The following is a 22,715-nucleotide window of genomic DNA, read 5'->3' on the forward strand; positions in this document are numbered from 1 at the left end:
TCTGTTCTCCAGGCATTCAACCAGTTTCCCCATCCTAAACACAGAAGGAGGGAAGAAGCCTGTGCCGTTTTGCCTGTTCAGATGGTTGAGATACAGCTGCTGGCTCCTCCTCGGCGTCATCAGCCTGACTTCAGCTTTTTTTATAACGCTCTATAGCTTGGAGTTGAGCAGAGACCAAGCCACCAGCTGGGTTATTTCAATGATGCTGTCGGTACTCCAAGACATCTTCATCTGTCAGCCAATAAAGGTATGTGATGGTCCTACCTTCACAGCTGGAGGAAGCAGGAGAAACCGAGGCCAAGTGTTTTGACAACTAGCAAATAAAGCAATAGGTCGAGTGGTATTTATTTGAGATCTACGTGAAGGAACGACAGAAAATAAAGTTAAATGCTGGCTGGTGAGACAGCTCGGCAGGTTAGGGCACTTGCTGTCTACTCCTCGAGTCCACTGAAGTGTGATCCCAACAACCCACAAAGTTGTCCTCTGACTTCCTCAACATACACACACACACACACATATATACACACACACGCACACACACACACATACATATATATGCACATGCACACACACATACACATATATACACATGCACACATGCACAGACACATACACATATATACACACACGCACATGCACACACACATACACACACACATATATATACACATGCCCACATGCACACACACATACACACACATATATACACACACACGCACATGCACACACACATACACATGCACAAACACACACACATGCACACACACATACACATACACACCACACACACATATACACACAAACACATAAACACACACATACACATACACACACACCACACACACATATACACACACAAACATATACATGCACACACACACATACACACACCACACACACATATACACACACAAACATATACATGCACACACACACATACACACACATACACATATACACACACAAACACATAAACACATACACACACATATATACACACAAACACATAAACACACATACATACACATATATACACACAAACACATAAATACACACACATACACACATATATACACACAAACACATAAATATACACACATACACACACATATATACACACAAACACATTACACACAAACACATAAACACACACACACATACACACACACCACACACATATACACACACAAACACATAAACACACACACACATATACACATACACACACATACATATGCACAAACACATTACATACACAAACACATAAACACACACATACACACACACCACACACACACATATACACACACAAACACATAAACACATACGCACACGCACATGCACACAATGGTAATATTACTACTCATAATAACTAAAGTAGTGGCAATAACTTTGAAAACACCAGTGACGAGCCACTTTTTGGAAGGAGCATAAATGGAGCTAGGACGATGACTCGGAAGTTAAGAGCACTTGTTGCTCTTGCAAAGGACCCACGTTTGATTCCCAGCTCCCACGGGCTGGGTCACAGACATCCTTAATTCCAGTCGCAAAGGATGTGTGATACCTTCTCTCTGCCAGTACCAGGCACACAAGGGGTATAGGCAAAACACTCACAAGATAAAACAAATACGTCTTTTGAAAAGCTAAGGAACATAAAGACTTTTAAATTTTTAATTAAGGAATATAGAAAAATAGCATAATGAATTCTCAAGTTCTGTTAGCCAGCATCACCAAAAAAGATTCCAAAGTTCACATGACCATTGTCTGGATAGCTCTAAAATTCATCTGTATTTCTCTAAAAAATTAAGCTTTTCAAGTATAAGAGTGTTACGACACCTAAATAAGTTAACGGTTTCTTTTTATTTTTTAAGATTTATTTTATGTATAGAAGTCGTACACTGTAGCTGTCTTCAGACACACTAGAAGAGGGCATCCGGTCCCATTACAGATGGTTGCGAGCCACCATGTGGTTGCTGGGAATTGAACTAAGGACTCTGGAAGAGGAGTCAGTGCTCTTAACCACTGAGCCATCTCTCCAGCCCAAGTTAACAGTTTCTTAACATGGAAAACCCACACAAGGGCCTGGGCGGGTCACTCAGCTGCAAAGGAACTGAGTTTGATCCCTGGATCCTACATGGTAGGAGAGAAGTTACCCTGATTGTCACATGGGTGTCATGGTCACAAGCTAACATAAATGTGTAAATAAATGGGATGTGTGACATCATCTTCTGGGCCCCACAGCACCCACTCATGGACTCTTGTCCCCTGACTCTTGTCTCCAGGTGATCTTCCTGACATTGCTGTTCTCCCTGATGGCGAACCATATGCCATGGCTTACCAAAGACAAGGAACACCACGCCAGGAGAATTGTAGCACTTTGGGGTAATTCGAATAGTTCCAGCTACTGTTTAGTTTTACAAAGCAAAGCAAGAGTTCATGCTGCCTCTGCCATCTGACTTACCCAGTCAGAGACCAGGTCACTTGGCTGATTTCTCTTCCTCCTCTGCCCAGGAACCCAGTGTCCCAAACACATCCATTCCTCTGGAAGCCAGTGCTTCCTCTCAGTGCTCTGTGCTTTGCTCCATCTGTCCTCCCTCCTGGGCCCCAGATGGTACTTGCACCACCCGTCATCTCTGGAACTGAGTTGTCTGCCTGCCCCACAAGCCCACACTCGCATTTATCCTCATTTCAGTCAAGTGGCATTGCCCCAACGATCTGCGCACACTAGTGCGATCCTAAGTGTTCTTATGCCCTACATGCAGTCGTCAAACCTGAGGAGGTTCAGCCTGAAAAAAAAATGGACTCAAAATTTCTCACAGCACATGGAGGAGTGTTGCAAACATAACATTGAGCCAAAAGGGGCAGGACGCAAAAATGTTAGCACAGTGCTATGCATGTGTCAAAGACATATGTGTGTCCCCAATACATTTATGTGTAAGATCTGAAGAGATGAGTGAGAAAAATCTCTAAAGCTCAGGAAAGGGTTACCTCTCTGAGGGAAGGAAGGGGTAACAAGGTGGAGTATGTGATGGACAAGAAGTTACCAGTCACTTCTTTAAACCGAGCAGTAGACATGCCAAGGGCTAAGCACTCCAATCTTAGTGAGGTTTTAAAAATTAACAGTCTCAAAAAAGCCTCTTTCTTGACCTTACTTAATTTCTTGTGCATTTGAACTATTTTTTTATGTGAAGTGGCTTCTTTTTCAAAGTTTTTGGCCTTATCTCTCCGAAGGTCTATGACCTGCCCTTCAAGACAAATGTAGCATGTAGCATGGGGTATAGTTGAGGGGGAGAGTGTTTGCTGGCACAAGAGAGGCCTTAAGCTGTGATTTCCAGTTCTGCAAAGAACGCCAAATTCCAATTTCTCTTCAAAGGCTTCTCCAACTTTCCTTGGAGTTTCGTTTATTCTCCAGTGATTGCATGGCGCTCGTACGTGCGAGCAGGTGATTTCTGTCGTTTCCCCTCTCTCTGTATCTTTCCCTACCCTACCTCTTGCTTTTCCTTTTGCTTATGAATCTCTAAATCCTTCTGCTCGGCAAAGTCTTTAGACCAAACCATTGTCACCTCCTGGATTCTTCAGAAACGTTCAGTGTTGGACCTTATCCCAGAATCTGCATTGACGAGAAGCCCAGATGGTTTCTACTTGGGTTGAACTTGAGAATGATATTCCCAAACGTATTCCACTGAGTAGAATCCCTGGTCTTTAGTCTAAGATAGACATACACAGCAAATTAGTTCTTGTCTACTGAATCTAATTCTTTAAGTGAAAAGGCTAGGGACATACTGAGTGGTAGAGCACTTGTCTGGTGTGTGTGAGACACTGCACTGGATTCCCAGCACTGAAAGAATCCTTATCAGTGGTTTGTGCTGGTCCGTGTCTGTAATCTTGGCACCTGGAAGGCTGAGGCAGAGATCATGAATGTAAGGCCAGCCTGGGCTATATTTCTGAGAACATAGATTGGCTGGTTTTGTGTGACAAAGGCTAGAGTCATCAGAGAGGAAGGAGCCTCAGGTGAGGAAATGCCTCCATGAGATCCAGCTGTAAGGCATTTTCCCAATTAGTGATCAGTTGGGGAGCAGGCTGGTGGTTTGGGATTCTATAATAAAGCAGGCTGAGCAAACCATGTGAGTAAGACAGCAAGCAGCACCTCTCCATGGGCTCTACATCAGCTCCTGTCTCCAAGTGCCAGCCCTGTTTGAGTTCCTGTCCTGACTTCCTTTGGTGATGAACTGTGATGTGGCAATGTAAGCAGAATTAACCCTTTCCTCCCCACCAGCTCTTTGGTCATAATGTTTCATTGCAGCAATAGAAGCTCTAAGACAAGTTGGAACCAGTGTAGAGGGTGTTGCTATGACGGACCTGACCATGTTTTGGGGAGGATTGTGGAAGGACTTTGGAACTTTGGGCTAGGAAAACCATTGAGTTTTGAGACCTCAGTGGGATGTTCTGTTGATGCTTGGAAGCTAAGAGTGTTGAGAGCAGTGTAGAAGATGGAGGCCGGGCTTGTGAAATTTCAGAGAGAGGATTAATGACTCTATCAGGGCTGTTTGCTATTTTGATGTAAGATTCTGTGGTTCTGGTCAGCTGGGCCTGAAGAATCAGCTGTGATTAACAAGATACCGGAACTACTGAAGTAAAACCTTTACATTACTGGGACAATTGATGATGGCCAGCTGGAGCTAAGAAATGATTGAGAAGAGACCAGCTTCACCAATGTGAAATCTTCTGGGAAATTTTTTAAAGAGCACAGAGAAGCTGTGTTCCAGAACTGGCTGAGGTTGTATCTCATGCTGTTCACCAAATTTGGTAGCGCAAGAGTCACCCAGGTGGTACTGGTTTTGAAGGTATGGAGAACAGCTGAGGCTGGGCACTATGAGAGGCCATTGGCGAAGGTGCAGCCTCGGGGGCAGTTGAAGGCCCAGGACTGAAGGGGTCATGCAAAGAAGTTAAGGCTTGGCATCATGAAGAGAGCCACGAGAGGCTATTGGTGAAATGCAACCCAGTTGCAGCAGAAGACCCAGCAGATGCCAGTACCATGGGATGACCACCAAGAACAGCAGCAGCAGTGGCGTGGATCCTGCCTGAGCCTAGAAGACAAGCTGTATGTGCTGCAGAGGGCAAAGCTGGAGAAGTGACTCGAACTCTTGGGAGGAGCCCAAAACATCGTAAGCGAATCTCACACGTTGGACCGTTGGAGTTTGCTTTTGCTTTGATTTGATTGTGACTGTGCCCTGAAGTTAAAGCCTCCTTTTCTCTCTTGAAGTAAGAAGTATTTTAATGGAGCCCACAATTAAGAGACTTTGAATTTTAAAAGACTATGGACTTGAAAAGAGATTGGAGGGGTTGGGGATTTAGCTCAGTGGTAGAGCGCTTGCCTAGCAAGCACAAGGCCCTGGGTTCGGTCCCCAGCTCCGAAAAAAAAAAAAAAAGAAAAGAGATTGGATATTTTAAAGGGACCAGGATTTTTTTTTTACATTTTTTTTTATTAATTTGCTTTACATCCCGATGGAAGCCTCCCCTCCCTCCTCTCCTCCCAGTCCCTCCCACCTCATCTCCTCCTTCACCACTGCCCCCAACCTCCAGCTCCACTCCTTCCCTGCCTGCTTCTCCTTAGAAAAGGGAAGCCTTCTCATGGATGTCAACCAGCCTTAGCGTATCAAGTTGCAGTAAGACTAGGTGCATCTGCTGTTGAGGTTCGACAAAGGAGCCCAGTTAGAACAGGATGAGGCAGACAGTGTGCTCAGAGACAGCCCTGCTTTAGGAGTCCCACAGGAAGACCCAGCTGCACAGCGGTTATTTATGTGCCAAGAGCCTAGGAGGGACTGAAATCTTAATGTGTTTGAATTTGTAAAGGCTATGGGTCTTTTAAAGCTTACGGTTCTAATGTGTGTGATCTTGGGGACCCATAAGAAAGGAAAGGTGTGGCTTAATCGTGATGTATTTACTTGGGGTTGGTTGTACTGACTGGTTTTGTGTGGCGACCAGACATAAGCTAGTCATCAGAAAAAAGAGTCTCGGTTGAGGAAATGCCTCCCTGAGACACTGCTGTAAGGAAGGCATTTTCTCAATTAGTGATCAGTGGGGGAGGGCCCAGCCCATAGTGGGCGGTGTAATCCCTGGGCGGGTGTCCTGAGTTCTAAAAAAGGCAGGCATGAATAAGGCTTGCTGAGTAAGCCATTAAGCACCCCACCCCACCCCCTCATGGCCCCTGCCTCGGCTCCTGCCTCCAGGTTCCTTCCTTACTGGAGTTCCTGTCCCGACTTCCTCCAATGATGAACCATGATCTGGAAGTGCAAGCCGAATAAACCCTTTCCCCCCAACTTGCTTTTAAGTCCTGGTGTTTTCGTCACTGCAGTCGAGACCCTAACTAAGACAGAGACATTGTCAGGAAAGGGGGCAGGGAGGAAGAGTAAGAGAGAATACTCCTGGGCTGTGTGTTATGGCGCCAAGGCTCATAGCTGGTAGACAGGCACTCTGCTCCTGAGTGATACTCCTGTACTTGTCTCTGACTTTGCCGGGGTAACTGATTTATAAGTTTGGTTTCCAATGGGGTGGAATTTTTCACTGGTGATGTTCTGGTTTTTCGAGACAGGGTTTCTCTGTGTATCCCTGGCTGCGATGGAACTCTCTCTGTATACCAGGCTGGCCTCAAACTCACAGAAGTCTGACTGCCTCTGCCTCCCAAGTTCTGGGATGAAAGGTTGGGGGTGGGGGGCATCACCACTGCATGGATTGGAATTTTAAGAAGAAAAATCCAGGCCTTTTTCCGTAGACAGAGATGCTGCTTAGAGAGCATTTTATCTGTTCACCAGGAAATGCCTGCCGTAGGTGCTCGGCAGTTAATAGGCATGTAACGAAATCTAACATTTATTTGGGCTGTATTTCTGACAGCAAAGTGTCCTTCGTCGGCACCTGGCTTGAGAGACAAGAACAATCCCATCTACACTGCTCCAGCAATGAACCACCTAGACAGGCGTACAAAGAAAGTCTGGAGGAAGCGGCTCTTCCGGCTGACCGCTGGCTCTCTGGGTATGACGGGGTGGTGGCAGCAGACGCTGCTGTGCACACTGTCTGGAGTGGGAAAGGGTGTGGTAGAAGAAGACAGAAAACAGGCAAGGGCAGAAAAGTGTCTTTTAAAATGAAATTTGGAATTTCAGCAACTCAGGTGGTGTGTGTGTGTGTGTGTGTGTGTGTGTGTGTGTGTGTGTGTGTGTGTGTGTGTACACGTTAGGTTGAAGTATTTGAAACTGCCCAATTTGACCCTTTTTCTGGTTGGTTGGTTTTTGGGCTTTTTCAAGACAATTTCAGTGTGTAGCCCAAGCTGTCCTGGAATTCACTCTGTAGACCAGGCTAGCCTCAAACTCAGGTCTACCTGCCTCTGCCTCCCAAGTGCTGGGATTAAAAGTGTGCACCACTCCGTCCCAACTCCAGTTTGACTGGTTTTGAGCTGCAGCGGTGAATAAGCATGGGAGAAGTGGAAAGGGTTTAGAGTTCTGCCATAGCTACTTGAACATGAATTTTTTTCCTATTGTAAATCAGTACAAATCCTCTTCCTGACCCTGCTGATGACTATCGTCTACTCTGCAAAGGACTCTAGCCGATTTTTCCTCCATCGAGCTGTCTGGAAGAGGTTTTCTCACGGCTTCTCAGAAATCAAAGCTGTAGAGGATTTCTATCCCTGGGCCAACCGCACCCTCCTTCCTAACCTGTACGGGGATTACAGAGGTAAGGACAGTTCCGGGGCAGAAGGGAGGCAAGTTAGTCCTCCTGAAACCCTTTCTACAGCTCATGGAAAACTAAAGGTCAGCCAGCTTCTCGAAATGGCCACAGCTCTGTGGACAATGCAAAGTCCTGGGACTCCACCCAAGAAGGTTCAGGTAGGTAACCCATGGTGTCTGATTCCTCTGGTCCAGGCCACAGGGATGAGCAGTGTGTCACTTACAGCACAGAGTAGCTGCGAGGACCCTGGGCCTCAGCCACACACTGTATTAGGATTGGACCTAATAAAAAACGGTCTTTACGTGACTCTGTATCCAACTTTTCTGTGTGCTGGCCCAGCTTAGATCCACAAACATATGTTGAACATCTGCAGTCCTCAAGAACTTTCCTAGGAGCTAACTTGTTTTAATGCTCATAATGGGGTCTGTATCCTCCAAGAAACCGCACTGAAAGAGGCATGGCCGCGCCTTTGGCCTGCAGCAGATGCGAGTGGTTAGCGTGCTCTCCCCTCAGAAGGTACGAGTGGTTAGCGTGCCCTCCCCCCTCAGACACCTGCCCACTGTCTTCACCAGTTGCTCAGCTTTGCCATGACGTAACCCTGTGTCCTGCTGAGAAGCTAAGTTCTGGGAGTCATTACTTCCTTTTACCTCAGGGTTGGTGGCTTCGTAGCGAGATTCAGGACATCGCCTGTGTTCCTGAAGAGAATCTGAAGTGAACGTACATCTTAGCACACACTCCACTTCTCCAGAGTGTACTTGGTGTGTGAACGCGCTTACAGAAGGCAGCTCCCACTCATTGCATGGTGGCTTTTCTTTTTAGTACGATTTTGAATAACAGTTTTGAGGCTCTGAGAACATTCTGTTTGTAACACATAACTCTGCACTGAATAAAATAATGACAAAATGATTAGAACCTGGGCTGGCAAAAGTTGAGGCCGTAGTAGGGCTAGTCTCCTCTTGGGCTCCTTGGCTGCAGAAGAGCACCACAGTGCAGAGCAGAGAGGCCACCTGCTCAGGCTCGCGCCCACTTACCAGCATGATACCAGGGTAGACTTCTCAGCCCTCGCTGTCCGCGTTCCCCTGTTCAGGGGACGCGGCCTTGGCCCTGCCCTGGACGACAGATCTGAGTGCTCAGAACAGTGCCTGGCACAGGGTACTGACAGAGTTAGTGCTGACTGTCAGCAGTGGAGAAACGGAGCTTCACTCTGGAGCTACTGAACTGACAGCAGCTACCCGGATGGGCACACTCAGGGCTAAGATAAGAGCACACTACGGACGTTTGTAATACTAGGTCTCAGGAGGCAGAGGCAGGATCCTGAACTTGAGGCCAGCATGAGCTACTAAGCAAGATCTTGTTTTTAGAAAGAAATATAGTCAAGTAGGTCAAAGGCAGTTAAAATTGACACTAACCAACCAGGTATGGTGGTGCATGCCTTTAATTCCAAAACACAGGAGGCAGAGGAAGGTGGATCTCCGAGTTTGAGGCCAGACTAGTCTACAGAGTAAGGTCCAGGACAGCCAGAGCTAGTCCTGTGTGTTCCAGACAGTCAGGCAGAGAGATCCTGCCTCAAAAAAAGTGTGTGTGTGTGTGTGTGTGTGTGTGTGTGTGTGTGTGTGTACACACTAACATGGTTTACCTACTCTTAAAAACCATTGTCTTCAGAATTGCTACACCCCAATTTCATCGTGCAAGTCTTCTGCTCAAGCCATTGGATTGACCTTTGGGAGAACTAAGCCCGAGAAGATGTTCAGGGAATCAACCCTTGGGGAGCCCAGAGTTTCAGCCATATAAAACCTAGCTCACCGTTCCCTGGTTTCTCATGCACCATGGTAGGGACATCTGGAAAGCAACCAAGTGACAGTAAATGATGGCAAGCTACAAGCAGTGTCATGAGTTTGGCTTTTCCCCTAGTTTACAGCATACATGAGGCAGCCCCTACTCCATTTTATCCACTTACTGTACAGTCTGTTGTAGAGATGTTCTGTAACTTCTATAACCGGCTAAGACTGCTACTATCATTACCTTCCTCACGGGCAGATGCGTCTGAGGAGTCCCTCGAAGAGAGCTACTAGGGCAGAGTGCATGCAGTTTACTTATTTCCCATTTCATGTGTGCATTTCACCTGCATGAATGCATGAGTACTGTGTATGTGCACAGGAGTCTGTGGGTGTCAGAAGATCTCCTGGAACTGGAGTAACTGGTAGTTGTGAGCCACCATGTGGGTGCTGGGAATTGAATCCAAGTCCTCTCCAAAAGCAGCAACTACTTGATCACAGAACTATTTTTCTAGCCCCCATATACATATTTTTACATTACTTTTATGCATGTGTGTGTACCTCGTGTGCAGGTGTTGATCAACTTGGGTGCTGGGGACCAAATTGGATCATCTGGAAGAGTAGCAATTTCCCGTAACAGTTGGACTGTCTCTCCAGCAGCCTGCATTTTTAATTTTCAAAAGATATTGCCAGGGAGAGATGGCAAAGTAGGTGAGGTCACTGACTCCTCTTCCAGAGGACCTGGGTTCAAATCCTAGCACCCACCCAGCTCACAGATGTCTGTAACTCCAAGATGTGACACCTCCACACAGACATACATGCAGGTAAAACACCAACGCACATAAAATGAAAATTAATCATTAAACGCTATTTCCAGTTGGAAAGTTGGCTCATCAGTTAAGAGCACTTGTTGCTCTTGCAGATGCCTCAAGTACAATTATCAGCACCAATGTAGTGGCTCACAACTGTCTGTGACTCCAGTCCAAGGAGATCTGACACCCTCTTCTGGACTTGGGTTCCAGGCATACATGTGAGACGCATACATACACACAGACAAAACACTCAATCATGTAAACCAGTCTAAAATAAGTATCACCAAGTGGATGTGGCAGTTTACAATGTCTGAAATCCAACAGTTGGAAAGGAGAAGCCAGCCTGGGCTACCTAGTGAGACTATCTCAAAACAAAGCAAAAAACGAGAGCTTGGGTTGTCAGTGATCAGTCACCTGCACTGGAAAAAAAAATGTTTCCAGATTGTTCTTACAATACCAGTAAGTAATCCTACTAGCAAAGTACCAGAGTTGTCCACACCCCCAACCACTCAGTAGCAGCATTTCCAAACTAGACAAGGGGCTCTGGAACAGCGAAAGGCTGCGCTCGGGAGAGGGAAAAGCTGCTATTTCCACTTTTATAGAAGCAAACCTCCTCCCCATTATTCATAATTTTCCATGTTTTTAAATTATAAAGCTGTGAGTCCCCTGTTCCAAATCCTCCAACAGCAACATTTAGAATAAAATGTCAAATCCCCCTCCAGAAGCTGTCCTGCTCTGTGCAGCCCTGAGCTATGTCTGTCACCTCATCTCTTCCCTTCTGACGCTCATCTACTGTGTTACAGCCGTTTGTGCTCCCGTGTCATTAAACACATCAATCACGCCATCAACTTGGGATCATGGAACCTGTTGTCCCTGTCCAGCATCCACATTACACTTCTGACTCTCTTAGGGTCCCTCAATGCCATTCTATCAGAGAAATTTTCCTTAATCACCTAACCACATTCCTCGCCTCACAAAGCACTACCCTCCTACCACCCAAACATTGAATGTTGCTGGTCCTTGTTCCTCACGTGTGTGCTCTCAGGCAGGAATGCCCCTGAATTTTGTTCCTGACACCTAAACGTGACTTGGATCATGTCAGCACAGAAGGCGTGTTGTTGAATGAATGAATGAACAAATGAATAGGTAAATGGATGTGTATTTTTTTTAATCTTTTGTTAGGTTCTTTGGTGTTGTTCTTTTTTTTAATTTTTTATTAGATATATTTCTTTTCTTACATTTCAAATGTTATTCCCCTTGCCGGTTTCCTGTCCATAAGCCCCCATTCCTTTCCCTCCTCCCCCATACAGGTATTCCCCCTATACATCCCCCTCACTGCACCCCCATATTCCCCTGCATTGGGGATCCATCCTTGGCAAGACCAAGGGCTTCTCCTTCCACTGGTGCCCCAACAAGGCTATTCCCTGCTACATATGCAGTTGGAGCCCTGGGTCAGTCCATGTATAGTCTTTCCATAGTGGTTTAGTCCCTGGAAGCTCTGGTTGGTTGGCATTGTTGTTTTTACGGGGTTGCAAGCTCCTTCAACTCTTTCAATACTTCCTCTAATTCCCCCCCAGGGGGGTCCTGTTCTCAGTTCACTGGTTTGCTGCTAGCCTTGACCTCTGTATTGGACACGCTCTGGATGTGTCTCTCAGGAGAGATCTATATCCGGTCCTTTCAGCATGCATTTTTTAGCTTCATCAATCTTACCTAGTTTTGGTGGCTGTATATATATGGGCCACATGTGGGGCAGGCTCTGACTGGCTGTTCCTTGAGTCGCTGCTCTAAACTTTGCCTCCATATCCCCTCCTGTGGATTTTTTTTTCCCTTTTAAGAAGGAGTGGGAGCATCCACATTTTGGTCATCCTTCTTGAGCTTCCTGTGGTCTGTGGATTGCATCTTGGGTAATTCAAGCTTTTTGGCTAATATTCACTTATCAATGAGTGCATACCAAGCATGTTTTTCTGTGATTGGGTTACCTCACTCAGGATATTTTCTAGTTCATTCCATTTGCCTATGAATTTCATGAAATCATTGTTTTTGATAGCTGAGTAGTACTCCGTTGTGTAGCTGTACCACACTTTTTGAATCCATTCCTCTGTTGAAGGACATCTGGGCTCTTTCCAGCTTCTGGCTATTCTAAATAAGGCTGCTATGAACATAGTGGAGCATGTGTCTTTGTTGTACGTTGGAGCATCTCTTGGGCATATGCCCAGAAGAGGAATAGCTGGGTCCTCAGGTAGTGGAGGTGCTGCTCTTTAAATGAGCTACTTTCTTTTGCCCCTGTTGTAAGTGGCATGGCTAGATGCACTGTTCCTTTGTCCCGGTAACCCTAAGTTAACATTCTAAGTTAATGGTTTGCCCACTGATCCTCTTGATTTATCCAGATGACACGTATCATTTACAAATTATCACACGGCTCCCTTTGTTTTCATACCTCACTTGTCGGCTTGCACTAGTTCATGTCTCTAAATGTTTTCAAAACTGCTGGGAAAGTGTCCCTGGGCTGCCTCAGTCTGTTGCATTGTCTATCTTACTTTCTCACTAGGATTTATCACTGACGGGAACTCCTTTCTCCTGGGCAATGTTCTGCTTCGCCAGATCCGAATTCCTAATGACACACACTCCCCAGTGTCTCTCCATGAGCACATGAACTCGTATCCCCAGCATCAGGAGGACAGAGAGAACTATGGGGCTGGTTGGGTGCCCCCTGACACAAACATCACAAAAGCAGACAGCATTTGGCATTATCAGAGTCCGGAGTCGCTGGGAGGCTATCCCATCCAAGGGGAAGTGACCACTTACTCAGGAGGAGGCTATGTTGTAAGACTTGGAAGAAACCACAGTGCTGCAACCAGGTAAGTGTGTGCCCTGAGCAAGAGCCTGTCTCAGGGCAGCCAGGACCTGGACCCAGCTGAGAAGTTCCAACTGCTGTAATGCTTCTGAACTGGCTCTGGCATTGTACACGCTTCTGTTTTACACTTCTGAGGAAATAAACCCTTCGTTTATTTTTTATTATCCCTTGGTTCATATGAATGTTTTGCTTGCATTTATGTCTGTTTACATGTGTGAAGTGCCCTCAGAGGCCAGAACAGGGTGTTGGATCCTCAGACAGGAGTTACAGGTTTTTGGGGGCTGCCATGAAGGTGCTAGGAATCAATCAAATCCAGGACCTCTGGAAGAGCAGCCAGTATTCTTAACCACTGAGCCATCTCTCCAGCCCCTAGAACTGCATCTTTAAATTTAGAAGTTTCTTGGTCAACTTCAAGTTCCAGATAGGGTTTTTTTGTGTCAAAAACAAAAGACTTTTTTAATCTGGAAAAAAATTTTGTTTCAATTCTAGGGGTAGTTGAACTTAGATGAATCTTAGACACAATGTAATCTTCAAATATAAACGGAAACATTGCCCATTGTAAACCATGATATGAACATTGTTAGTTTTCAGAGTAATTTAATACTTGAATCTTGATAGTCTTTGTTACCATGAATGGAAAAGCCTAAATTGTCTTCTGAGCAGGTAAGATGGCTCAGCAGGTAAAGGTCCTTGTTACCATATCAGAGGACCTGAGATCATCATGATGACCTGGGACTCTAGGACCCACATGATACATAACTGACTCCTTTAAGTTGTTCGCTGACCTCCACACTCTCTCTGACATACATATACCCCCAATAAATACAATAAAAATTTAAAACAAAACTGGTTTCAAAGTTATAGCAGCAAGGAACTACACTATCAATCAAATAATGATGTTTACACCTCTTTCCCCTCTCAGTACCAGCAGGATACTCTAATAGTGTGGAGTGTTGAACGTCTCAAATAGTAGTGGACAGGGTTTATAAAGTGAATCCTGCCTTGCAGATTAAATGGCAAATAGAGTTTCCTCAGTCCCTGCCCTTGGTGTAACCACTACTGTGAACATCTCGTCTCTTAGTTAACTATCTATGTTACCACTGTGTGACTTTTAGAGTGCCCAGTCATGAAGTCTTTTATAGGAACTTGAGATGAAAGGATATGGCTCCTCCTCCTGTGGTCTGAAACAGTGCCAGGGTGCTGTTCTCACTACAATATTGGATGGCTCTGTTTCCCTGTGTCTCCAGGGTTCTGCAGCATCTGGAGCAGAGGCACTGGCTGGATCACTACACGAAAGCCCTCTTTGTGGAATTCACGGTCTTCAATGCTAACGTGAATCTGCTCTGTATGGTGACACTCATCTTGGAATCCAGTGGTGTGGGTATGCAGGCCTTCTCTCCTTGCTCTGCCACCAGCTATCTCGGGACAAGGCAGCCTTTTCTTATTATAGACCATTCATTCAAGTAAATTTAATTGATACTTAAATCATATGATATTTAAATCATACTCAGAAGTATGATTTTTAAATTTTTCTATGTGTATTGGTGTTTTGCCTGCTTCTGTATCTGTGTGAGGATGTTCGATCCTGGAACTGGAGTTGCAAACAGTTGTGATCTGCCATGTGGGGCTGGGAATTGAACCAGCCCCAGAAGTTTTGGTTTTTTGTTTTTTGTTTTTTGTTTTTTTTTTTTTTTTTGGGTTCTTTTTTTTTTTTTTTTTTCGGAGCTGGGGACCGAACCCAGGGCCTTGCGCTTCCTAGGCAAGCGCTCTACCACTGAGCTAAATCCCCAACCCAGAAGTATTTTTTTTTTTAAGTCAAATAGCTCAACAGCTTTTTTACCTCCTACTCCCCAGATGCTACTTTAGCTTTAACTATTACATTTTTATTACATTAAAAATTTATTTTTGAGACAGGATCTCTCTGCATAGTCCTGGCTCTCAAGAACTTGCTGTGTAGACCAGGCTGGCCTTGAACTCAGAGATCACCTGCCTCTGCTTCCTGAGTCCTGAGATTAAAAACATGGATCACTACATAGGATTTTCAAATGTTGTGTGTATTCACTCGTGGACTTTGGTCTTAAGTGTTGCTTTTTCTATGAAGGGGATTTAGCTTTTGTACTCACATGGCCCTAGCATGTGTTTACCTCACATGGCCCTAGCATGCGCACACCTTCCGGCTCCCATTGCTTTCTTTATGATTGAGCTTTTGCCATTGTCATAGCATTGCCAGGGTCCTCAATGACAACTGTCACCTTTGTCATAGAGCCTTCTCACAGATGACTAGATGCTAACTGGTAGTGCTTTCCTTTCCAGAAAGTCTGCCTTGATCCCACTCTCTCCCTCTTCTTCTCTACCCTAGAATTGACCTACAGGAATTCTCCCAATTAACCGCTGTGTATCGCTATTAATTGGGGAGCATTTCCCTCCCAGACCAACAGAGCAAACAGCTTCTACCCTGCTCTCTGAATCAGTGGTTCTCAACCTTCCTAATGCTGTGATCCTTTAATACAGTTCCTCGTGCTGTGGTGACCCCCAACCATAAAATCATTCCATTGCTATTCATAACTGTAACTTGCTATTATCATGAATCATAATTTAAAAATCTGATATGTAACACCCAAAGGGTCTTGACCCACACAGGTTGAGAACCACTGCTCTAAATGCCCTGAAGGCTCCCTGGGGTTCTTAAGAGGGTTTGCCTATCAAAGACGTAGGGGGTGGGGAGCTTAGCTCCTGAGATTTAGCTGTACAAAGTAAGACATTTTTACTCCTAAATGTTCTGCTTCCAGGGGTTCATCTCTGCTCCAGTGTTTCAGGCTTAGAATTCACAAGACCTTTCATAAAATTATGGAAAGTTTCTAAAACCATAAATATGCACATTCTCACTATCCTTTTAGGTTGCATCTGAAACCTTGTAGCCCATTCTCGTATAAGCATCCAGCGTTCACTGGATATCGGTATTTTTATTTCGATGTCTGCAGCCATTCTAAGTTAAAAAGAGAAACAGCTGTTACAGGTGTGAAGCCAATGCTTGTCCTCCAGCTGAGGTCTCGCTCCACAAACTTCAGTGAGATGGACATTTTCCCAGTAGCTTACCCATGATTCATTTAATGTTCTGGATTCTTTTACAGGAAATACTAAGTAGAACAGGGAGACCGAAATGTCTGAAGTTGATGACACAGCCAGGTTGTTCTGTTTTATGAAAGACAAAAGCTTAGGTTCTTGACTGCAGGTGTTCTCCTCCTCAGGGACTTTCTTCACCTCCCTGCGGCTGGACAGTTTAACGTCCCTTCAGTCATCAGAGAGAGGCTTTGCCTGGATTATCTCACAAGTTGCCTACTACCTACTTGTCTGTTACTATGCCTTCGTCCAGGTGAGCTGAACTTGTCAGATGTGCGCACAGCCTGCAGACAAACCCTCCCTGGAGGGCTCCATCATGACACGCACCACACACACAGTTGATATTTCAGTCCTTTTTCCAAGGCCTGGATTCCAAGGCTGACTCATTTCTACCGGGGAGAATAGCTTAGTCCATGTTCTAAGAATTGAGTTGGTTCTTAATACACACTATTTCATAGAGTTCTTTTTTAAAAAAAAAAAAGATTTATCTATATTTATGAAAATTTTGCCTGCAGGTCTGCACGTGTGCCACATGCCCATGGAATTCAGGTGTTAACTCCCCTGGAACTAGTTACAAATGGTTGCCAATTACCATGTGGGTGTAGGGAATTGAACTCAGTCCTCTGCAAGAACAAACAGTGCCCTTAGCCACTAAGCCATCTCTCTAGCCCTTTAATATGGTTTCTTAACCCTTACATACAGTAATGTCAAGAAAGTAGGCAGAGCAAAACACTAAAAAAAAAAAAAAAACCAAAAAAAACAAACAAAAAAAAAAAACAAGAATTGTTGTAAAAAGTGTTTGTCGGGCTGGAGAGATGGCTCAGCGGTTAAGAGCACCCGACTGCTCTTCCAGAGGTCATGAGTTCAATTCCCAGCAACCACATGGTGGCTCACAACCATCTGTAAAGAGATCTGATGCCCTCTTCTGGTGTATCTGAAGACAGCTACAGTGTACTTATATATAATAAATAAATAAATCTTTAAAAAAAAAAGTGTTTGTCAAGCTTGATAAACAATGAATATTTTAAAGCTTATAAATTAAGTGTACATAATCTCCAAGATTAATTATGTCTGGTAAAATTTGATTCTCAACTGCCTTTCCTATTAGCAGTGTGAGAGGCTGCAGAACAGTCGCATGTCTACAGCCTGCGCACTTTGCCTGCACAGTCCCAGTGGGGTAGCTTTTCTTTTTTTTTTTTTTTTCTTTTCTTTTTTTTTCCGGAGCTGGGGACCGAACCCAGGGCCTTGCACTTGCTAGGCAAGCGCTCTACCACTGAGCTAAATCCCCAAACCCTGGGGTAGCTTTCCTTAGTCATCCAGACAACAATGGTGACTATGCTGTCTTTGCTCAGGGCTGTCGGCTGAAGCGGCAGGGCTTGGCGTTCTTCACCAGGAGAAGAAACATTCTGGACACAAGCATAATCCTCACTAGCTTCAGCATCCTGGGGCTCAACATGCAGAGTCTCTCTCTGCTTCATACAAACATGCAGCAGTACCGCCGAGACCCAGACGGGTGAGGGACCTGAGCTGCAGGTGGACCCGCCTCATACCGCAGGCTTCCCATCCCCGTCCTTCCTTCTCTTCCACTTCCCCACCAGATCTGCTGCATCTGTAAAATCCAAGTTAAACTAGAACTTGGGCTTGGGGCCGTGGCAGAAAGAACAACTTACTAAGGCATTTGCACTAGCCCTGCTGAAAGAAAGGCTTTGTGGTGCTCAAGTATCTGTGGAAGATAAGGCGTTTACAGTCCAGAGCAAGGATCGATACTTTGTATGCATAAAGCCTGAGGCAAGTCAAATTATCATCCTTTGAAAGGATACAAAGCCAGTGCAAGACACACTTCCCAACATGAATGTTTCATTCTTCTTTTTCTTTTTCTTTCTCTTTCTTTCTTTCTTTCTTTCTTTTTTTTTTTTTTTTTGGTTCTTTTTTTCGGAGCTGGGGACCGAACCCAGGGCCTTGCGCTTCCTAGGCAAGCGCTCTACCACTAAGCTAAATCCCCAACCCCTCTTTCTTTCTTTCTTTCTTTTTCTTTCTTTCTCTCTCTCTCTCTCTCTCTCTCTCTCTCTCTCTCTCTCTCTCCTTCCTTCCTTCCTTCCTTCCTTTCCTTCCTTCCTTTCCTTCCCTCCCTCCCTTCCTGTTACCCATATCAGGCTGCTGAACACTTTGAAATCAAGTATTTCCAAAGCTCAGGGCTTGAGACCTAAAACCTTTCCGAAGCACAGTTTGAAGTGGCTCTGTTGAGCTATCTACACTGGGATAGGGGTCTGTGTAGCCCAAAGGTAGCTGAGCTCCAGGCTGCTGTGTGGCACTGCCTAGTTCAGCGCTTGTCAACCTTCCTAATGCTGCGACCCTTTAACATAGGTCATGCTGTGGTGACCCCACCATACAGGTATTTCCGTCGCCCCTTCATACTGCATTAATATTGTTATGAGTCATATAAATAGTCTTGGAGATAGAGAGTTGCCAGAGGTGTGGCGGCCCACAGGTTGAGAAGCACTGGCCTAGCCTTACCCAACAGAGGATCTGTGCTCACCAACTTGCTCATTGCTAGAGTCTCTCCAAGTAAACTGAAATGTACTTCACACAACAAAATGGAACCTCGGGGCAAATCTCTCACCTCTTAACTCTCGGTATGACTATAACCGCTCACTTGTGAACACAGAGTGCTAGAAAACAATCAGCACAATGACGTGTCCCCTCAGGCTAGCTCTCATTTTGAGAGATTTCTGCTCTGTCACCCGTGGAGGATGGTCCCCATTTCTAGGATATGAAGGAAAGACATCAGCTAGGAGCTGCTTTGAAAGGCTGTCAGGATGGCTCCTAGCCAGGGAGCCTTTTTGTGCTTTGTGATGGCATCTCTGGCCGTGCTAGAAAGCAGTGTCAGGGCCGGGGGTGTCTGACATTGCAGCTCAGCTGCTGCCCCTTGGAGGAAGCCCTAGGGAGGCTGCTGACAAGTGAGGGTGGCTCCTGCCGTGTTCTGAGTAACCGTCATCAGCTTTCTTCCGTTACAGATTCATCAGTTTCTCTGAGGCGCTGAGAGTGAACTCTGTGGCCACTCACCTCATGGGCTTCCTGCTTCTGTTTGCAACAGTGCGGGTGTGGGACCTACTGCGACATCATGCCCGGTTACAGGTCATCAACAAGACACTGACCAAGGCCTGGGATGAGGTGCTGGGCTTCATAATGATCATCATGATCCTGCTGAGCAGCTACGCCATGACCGTAAGCCCCAAAGCCCAGCGTCTTCCCCAAGGCTGAGTCCTGTCTGCTCATCGGGAAAGGTCACTGCTCATCAGATAAGCACTGGGTTTTTTGAGAAAAGGTCAGATAGGAAAGTTAGGCTTCGTCATGTTCCGTTTTTCATGTCTTAACCCCAGATGTGTTTTTACGTCTCTAAGATACAGACAAAAAGAGCTCAGATGTAGCATGAAGATCAGATTTGTAGTCACGGTAACTTGAATAGCCACAAGGGGTTTCCATTGCTTCTGTTGGCCATATCAAGCACCTCAGGGCAGAAATGTGATTGGTCACCACTGACTGGCCTTTCTCCCGTTCAGTTTAACCTGTTGTTCGGATGGAGCATCTCTGACTACCAGAGTTTCTTCAGCTCTGTAGTAACTGTGGTTGGCCTCTTGGTGGGAATTCCTAAGCACAAGGAGGTAAGATGTATTTGCAGGTAGGTAGACAGTCGCCTGGTTAGCTACCCTCCAGATGATGTCTGGGGTGGGGTGGGGTTGCTTAACATGCAGCCGAGACTGCACAGGAGGAGAGGACTTACATCCCTTGCCCTTGTCCCAAGGGAACGCCTGTGCACGAGCCTGCACTGCTGACTACTGCTTCCTCAGCACCTGTGCTCACCTCCTCTTCCTCATCTTGTTCTCGCCTCCTCTTCCCCGCCCCACCACGCCCCCTCACCCTGCTGGCCAGACAGCACAGGCTGATCTCCATGGCCCTCCAAAACCACGGAAGGGAAGCAAACTGATGCACGCCAGAAAGAATTGCATTGGTTCTGTTTACAGTTAACAAACCTCAAAGGAGTTTTACTTCTCCCTCGCCCACACAAACCTGTTTGCCCATGTTATATAAAGGACAAAGAACTTCACCAAAAAATTAGGGTTGAATTAGGTATACTGGTTAGAACATTACTATATTTTTAAGAACATCATACAGTACCATAATTTTATGCAAAATTAAATACAGTGAGGGGAAAACTTCAAATATGCATTTTATGAGTATTTGGGTCCCTAGCATTGAGAGGGTTGTGAGACCAGGAAATTGATGGAAGGGCAACACTGTACAGTTAATCACTTTAATGGCCTTATCTTAGGGTTTCTATTGCTGCCATCAAACACCGTGAACAAAAAGCAAGTAGGAAGGGGAGGGTTTATTTAGCTTTCCTACGGAGGCGCGAGCTGATGCAGAGGCCCTGGAGACATGCTGCTTACCAGCTTGGTCCTCATGGTTTGCTCAGTCTGCCTTCTTGTAGAACCCACGACCACCTGCCCAGGATGCCTCCCCCCCACAATCTGGGCCCTCCTACATCAACCACTAATTACGAAAGCATACAGCCTAATATGGAGGCATTTCCTCAACTGAGGTTCCCTCCTCTCAGATAACAAGATCTGTCAAAAGTTGACATAAAACAAGCTAACACACCCATGACTTCAAGGTTACTGACTACATAGGGTAATCAGTAGCAATATGCTCTACACTAACATGGTTGTAGCTGCTTTCACACAGGGGTCACTGGTTAACAGGCTAGTAGCAGTAATACACAGAACAAAGACCAAAGGGCGTGTGTGGGTGGAGACCATTTGTTAAAAAGAACACCTCACAAGGAAGTATAGAAACCATCCCATTAAGACCTGACTTTACAGGGCTGCAGAGATGGCTCAGTGGTTAAGAGCACTGACTGCTCTTCCAGAAGTCCTGAGTTCAAATCCCAGCAACCACATGGTGACTCACAACCATCTGTAATGGGATCTGATGCCCTCTTCTGGTGTGTCTGAAGACAGCCACAGTGTACTTATATATAATAAATCTTTAAAAAACAAAAAACCTGACTTTACAAAGTTCTATGTAGACAATGGGGGGGGGGGGGGGCAAAAAAACCCCTGAATTTACAAAGTCCCATTTCCAAAGCCTTTCATAAACCCTACCACAGCTACCCCAGCCAGAAGCCAGTTTTTCTTGAGACTTCTGTGTCCAGAGAAGTTTCCCAAATGGCAGGCAGGTTTTATGATCCCTTTCGGTATGCATTTATTCCTTCCACATGCTTGTTACCCCAAGCTTTCGTGGACTGATGTTTTCAGTTTCCAAAACTTAAGTCAGGATTTGAATCACAAATCTATTACTTACCTGTTTTTCTTGTAAAAGCTGAGAAATCAAATTTTAATATCCTTATTCATGCTGTCCACTTAAAAGTATTTTCCTTAGGATCTTTCCCTAGTTTTATCAGATTCTAACGTGTGCTTAGAAATAAATGCCAGATCTTAGCAGTCTGTGATGCTGACTCCAAGGACCTCATTGTCTTCCCAGGTTGTTGCTCTTTCCCCAGTCCTGGGCTCCTTTCTGGTTCTCAGTAACATCATCTTGATGGGACTTGTCATCATTAATCTTTTTGTTTCTGCCATTCTCATTGTCTTTGGAAAAGAAAGGAAGGCCTGTGAGGTGAGTAAGTGAACTGGAAAGGGTAATGGTGTTCTCCAACCTTCCTAACACTGCAACCCTTTAACACAGTTCCTCATGGTGTAGCGACCCACAACCATAACATTATTTTCATTGCTACCTTGTAACTGTAATTTTCTACTCTTGTGAATCGTAATGTAAATACGTTTTCTGATAGTCTTAGGTGACCCCAGTGAATGGGTTGTCTGACATCCCCCAATAGGGTCACAACCCGCAGGTTGAGAACTGCTGCTTTAAGAAAACAGGTGTGGTGGCACACACCTGTAATCCTAGCATTTGGAAGTGGAGATGGGACAGAGTTCAAGGCCAGCCTGGGCTACAAAGTAAGACCCCACGACATTACAAACTAACACAATGCACAAGACCAGCACATTCTCTTTAGTAGTCTCAACTACTTTTCTACAAAAAAGTTGCCAAGAAGACATTATACTCTGTAACCCTAAGTGAACAGCTGGCCCTCAACCATTCAGTAGCTATTCCCAACATCTGACAGCAAGCTATTGAAGACTTAGTATCTACTATTTCCTATGTGTTTGTGGGGCGGGAGGGTGTCCTTGATACTTTTACTTATGATTTCAGTTCACTTACTCTTTTTGTCTTCAATTGCTCAGAAAGAAGCTACACTGACAGATATGTTACTACAGAAACTCTCAAGTCTGTTAGGAATCCGCCAGCACCAGAAACCTGCATCTGAGAAACATGCTGACAGCACTGGGTATTGACTTTAGTGCCTTAAGATGATCC

The 22,715-nt window shown here is 45.3% G+C and overlaps 1 protein-coding gene across 1 annotated transcript in view; it reads left to right on the top strand.

Moving 5' to 3' along the window:
- The window catches only part of Pkd1l3 (polycystin 1 like 3, transient receptor potential channel interacting), a 64,876-nt gene that overhangs the window by 40,554 nt on the left and 1,607 nt on the right, over positions 1-22,715 (top strand). Inside the window, exons 22-33 of the mRNA XM_087596664.1 lie at positions 13-247; positions 2,283-2,382; positions 6,892-7,029; positions 7,540-7,725; positions 12,855-13,164; positions 14,408-14,541; positions 16,409-16,533; positions 17,633-17,793; positions 19,295-19,505; positions 19,841-19,942; positions 21,822-21,953; positions 22,583-22,686. Of these exons, the coding sequence (XP_087452790.1) occupies positions 13-247; positions 2,283-2,382; positions 6,892-7,029; positions 7,540-7,725; positions 12,855-13,164; positions 14,408-14,541; positions 16,409-16,533; positions 17,633-17,793; positions 19,295-19,505; positions 19,841-19,942; positions 21,822-21,953; positions 22,583-22,686 (1,938 nt within the window). The remainder of the gene's footprint in view (positions 1-12; positions 248-2,282; positions 2,383-6,891; positions 7,030-7,539; positions 7,726-12,854; positions 13,165-14,407; positions 14,542-16,408; positions 16,534-17,632; positions 17,794-19,294; positions 19,506-19,840; positions 19,943-21,821; positions 21,954-22,582; positions 22,687-22,715) is intronic.

The sequence above is a fragment of the Rattus norvegicus genome, chromosome 19 (assembly GCF_021556685.1).
Source record: "Rattus norvegicus strain SHRSP/BbbUtx chromosome 19, alternate assembly SHRSP_T2T, whole genome shotgun sequence".
Lineage (NCBI taxonomy): Eukaryota > Metazoa > Chordata > Mammalia > Rodentia > Muridae > Rattus > Rattus norvegicus.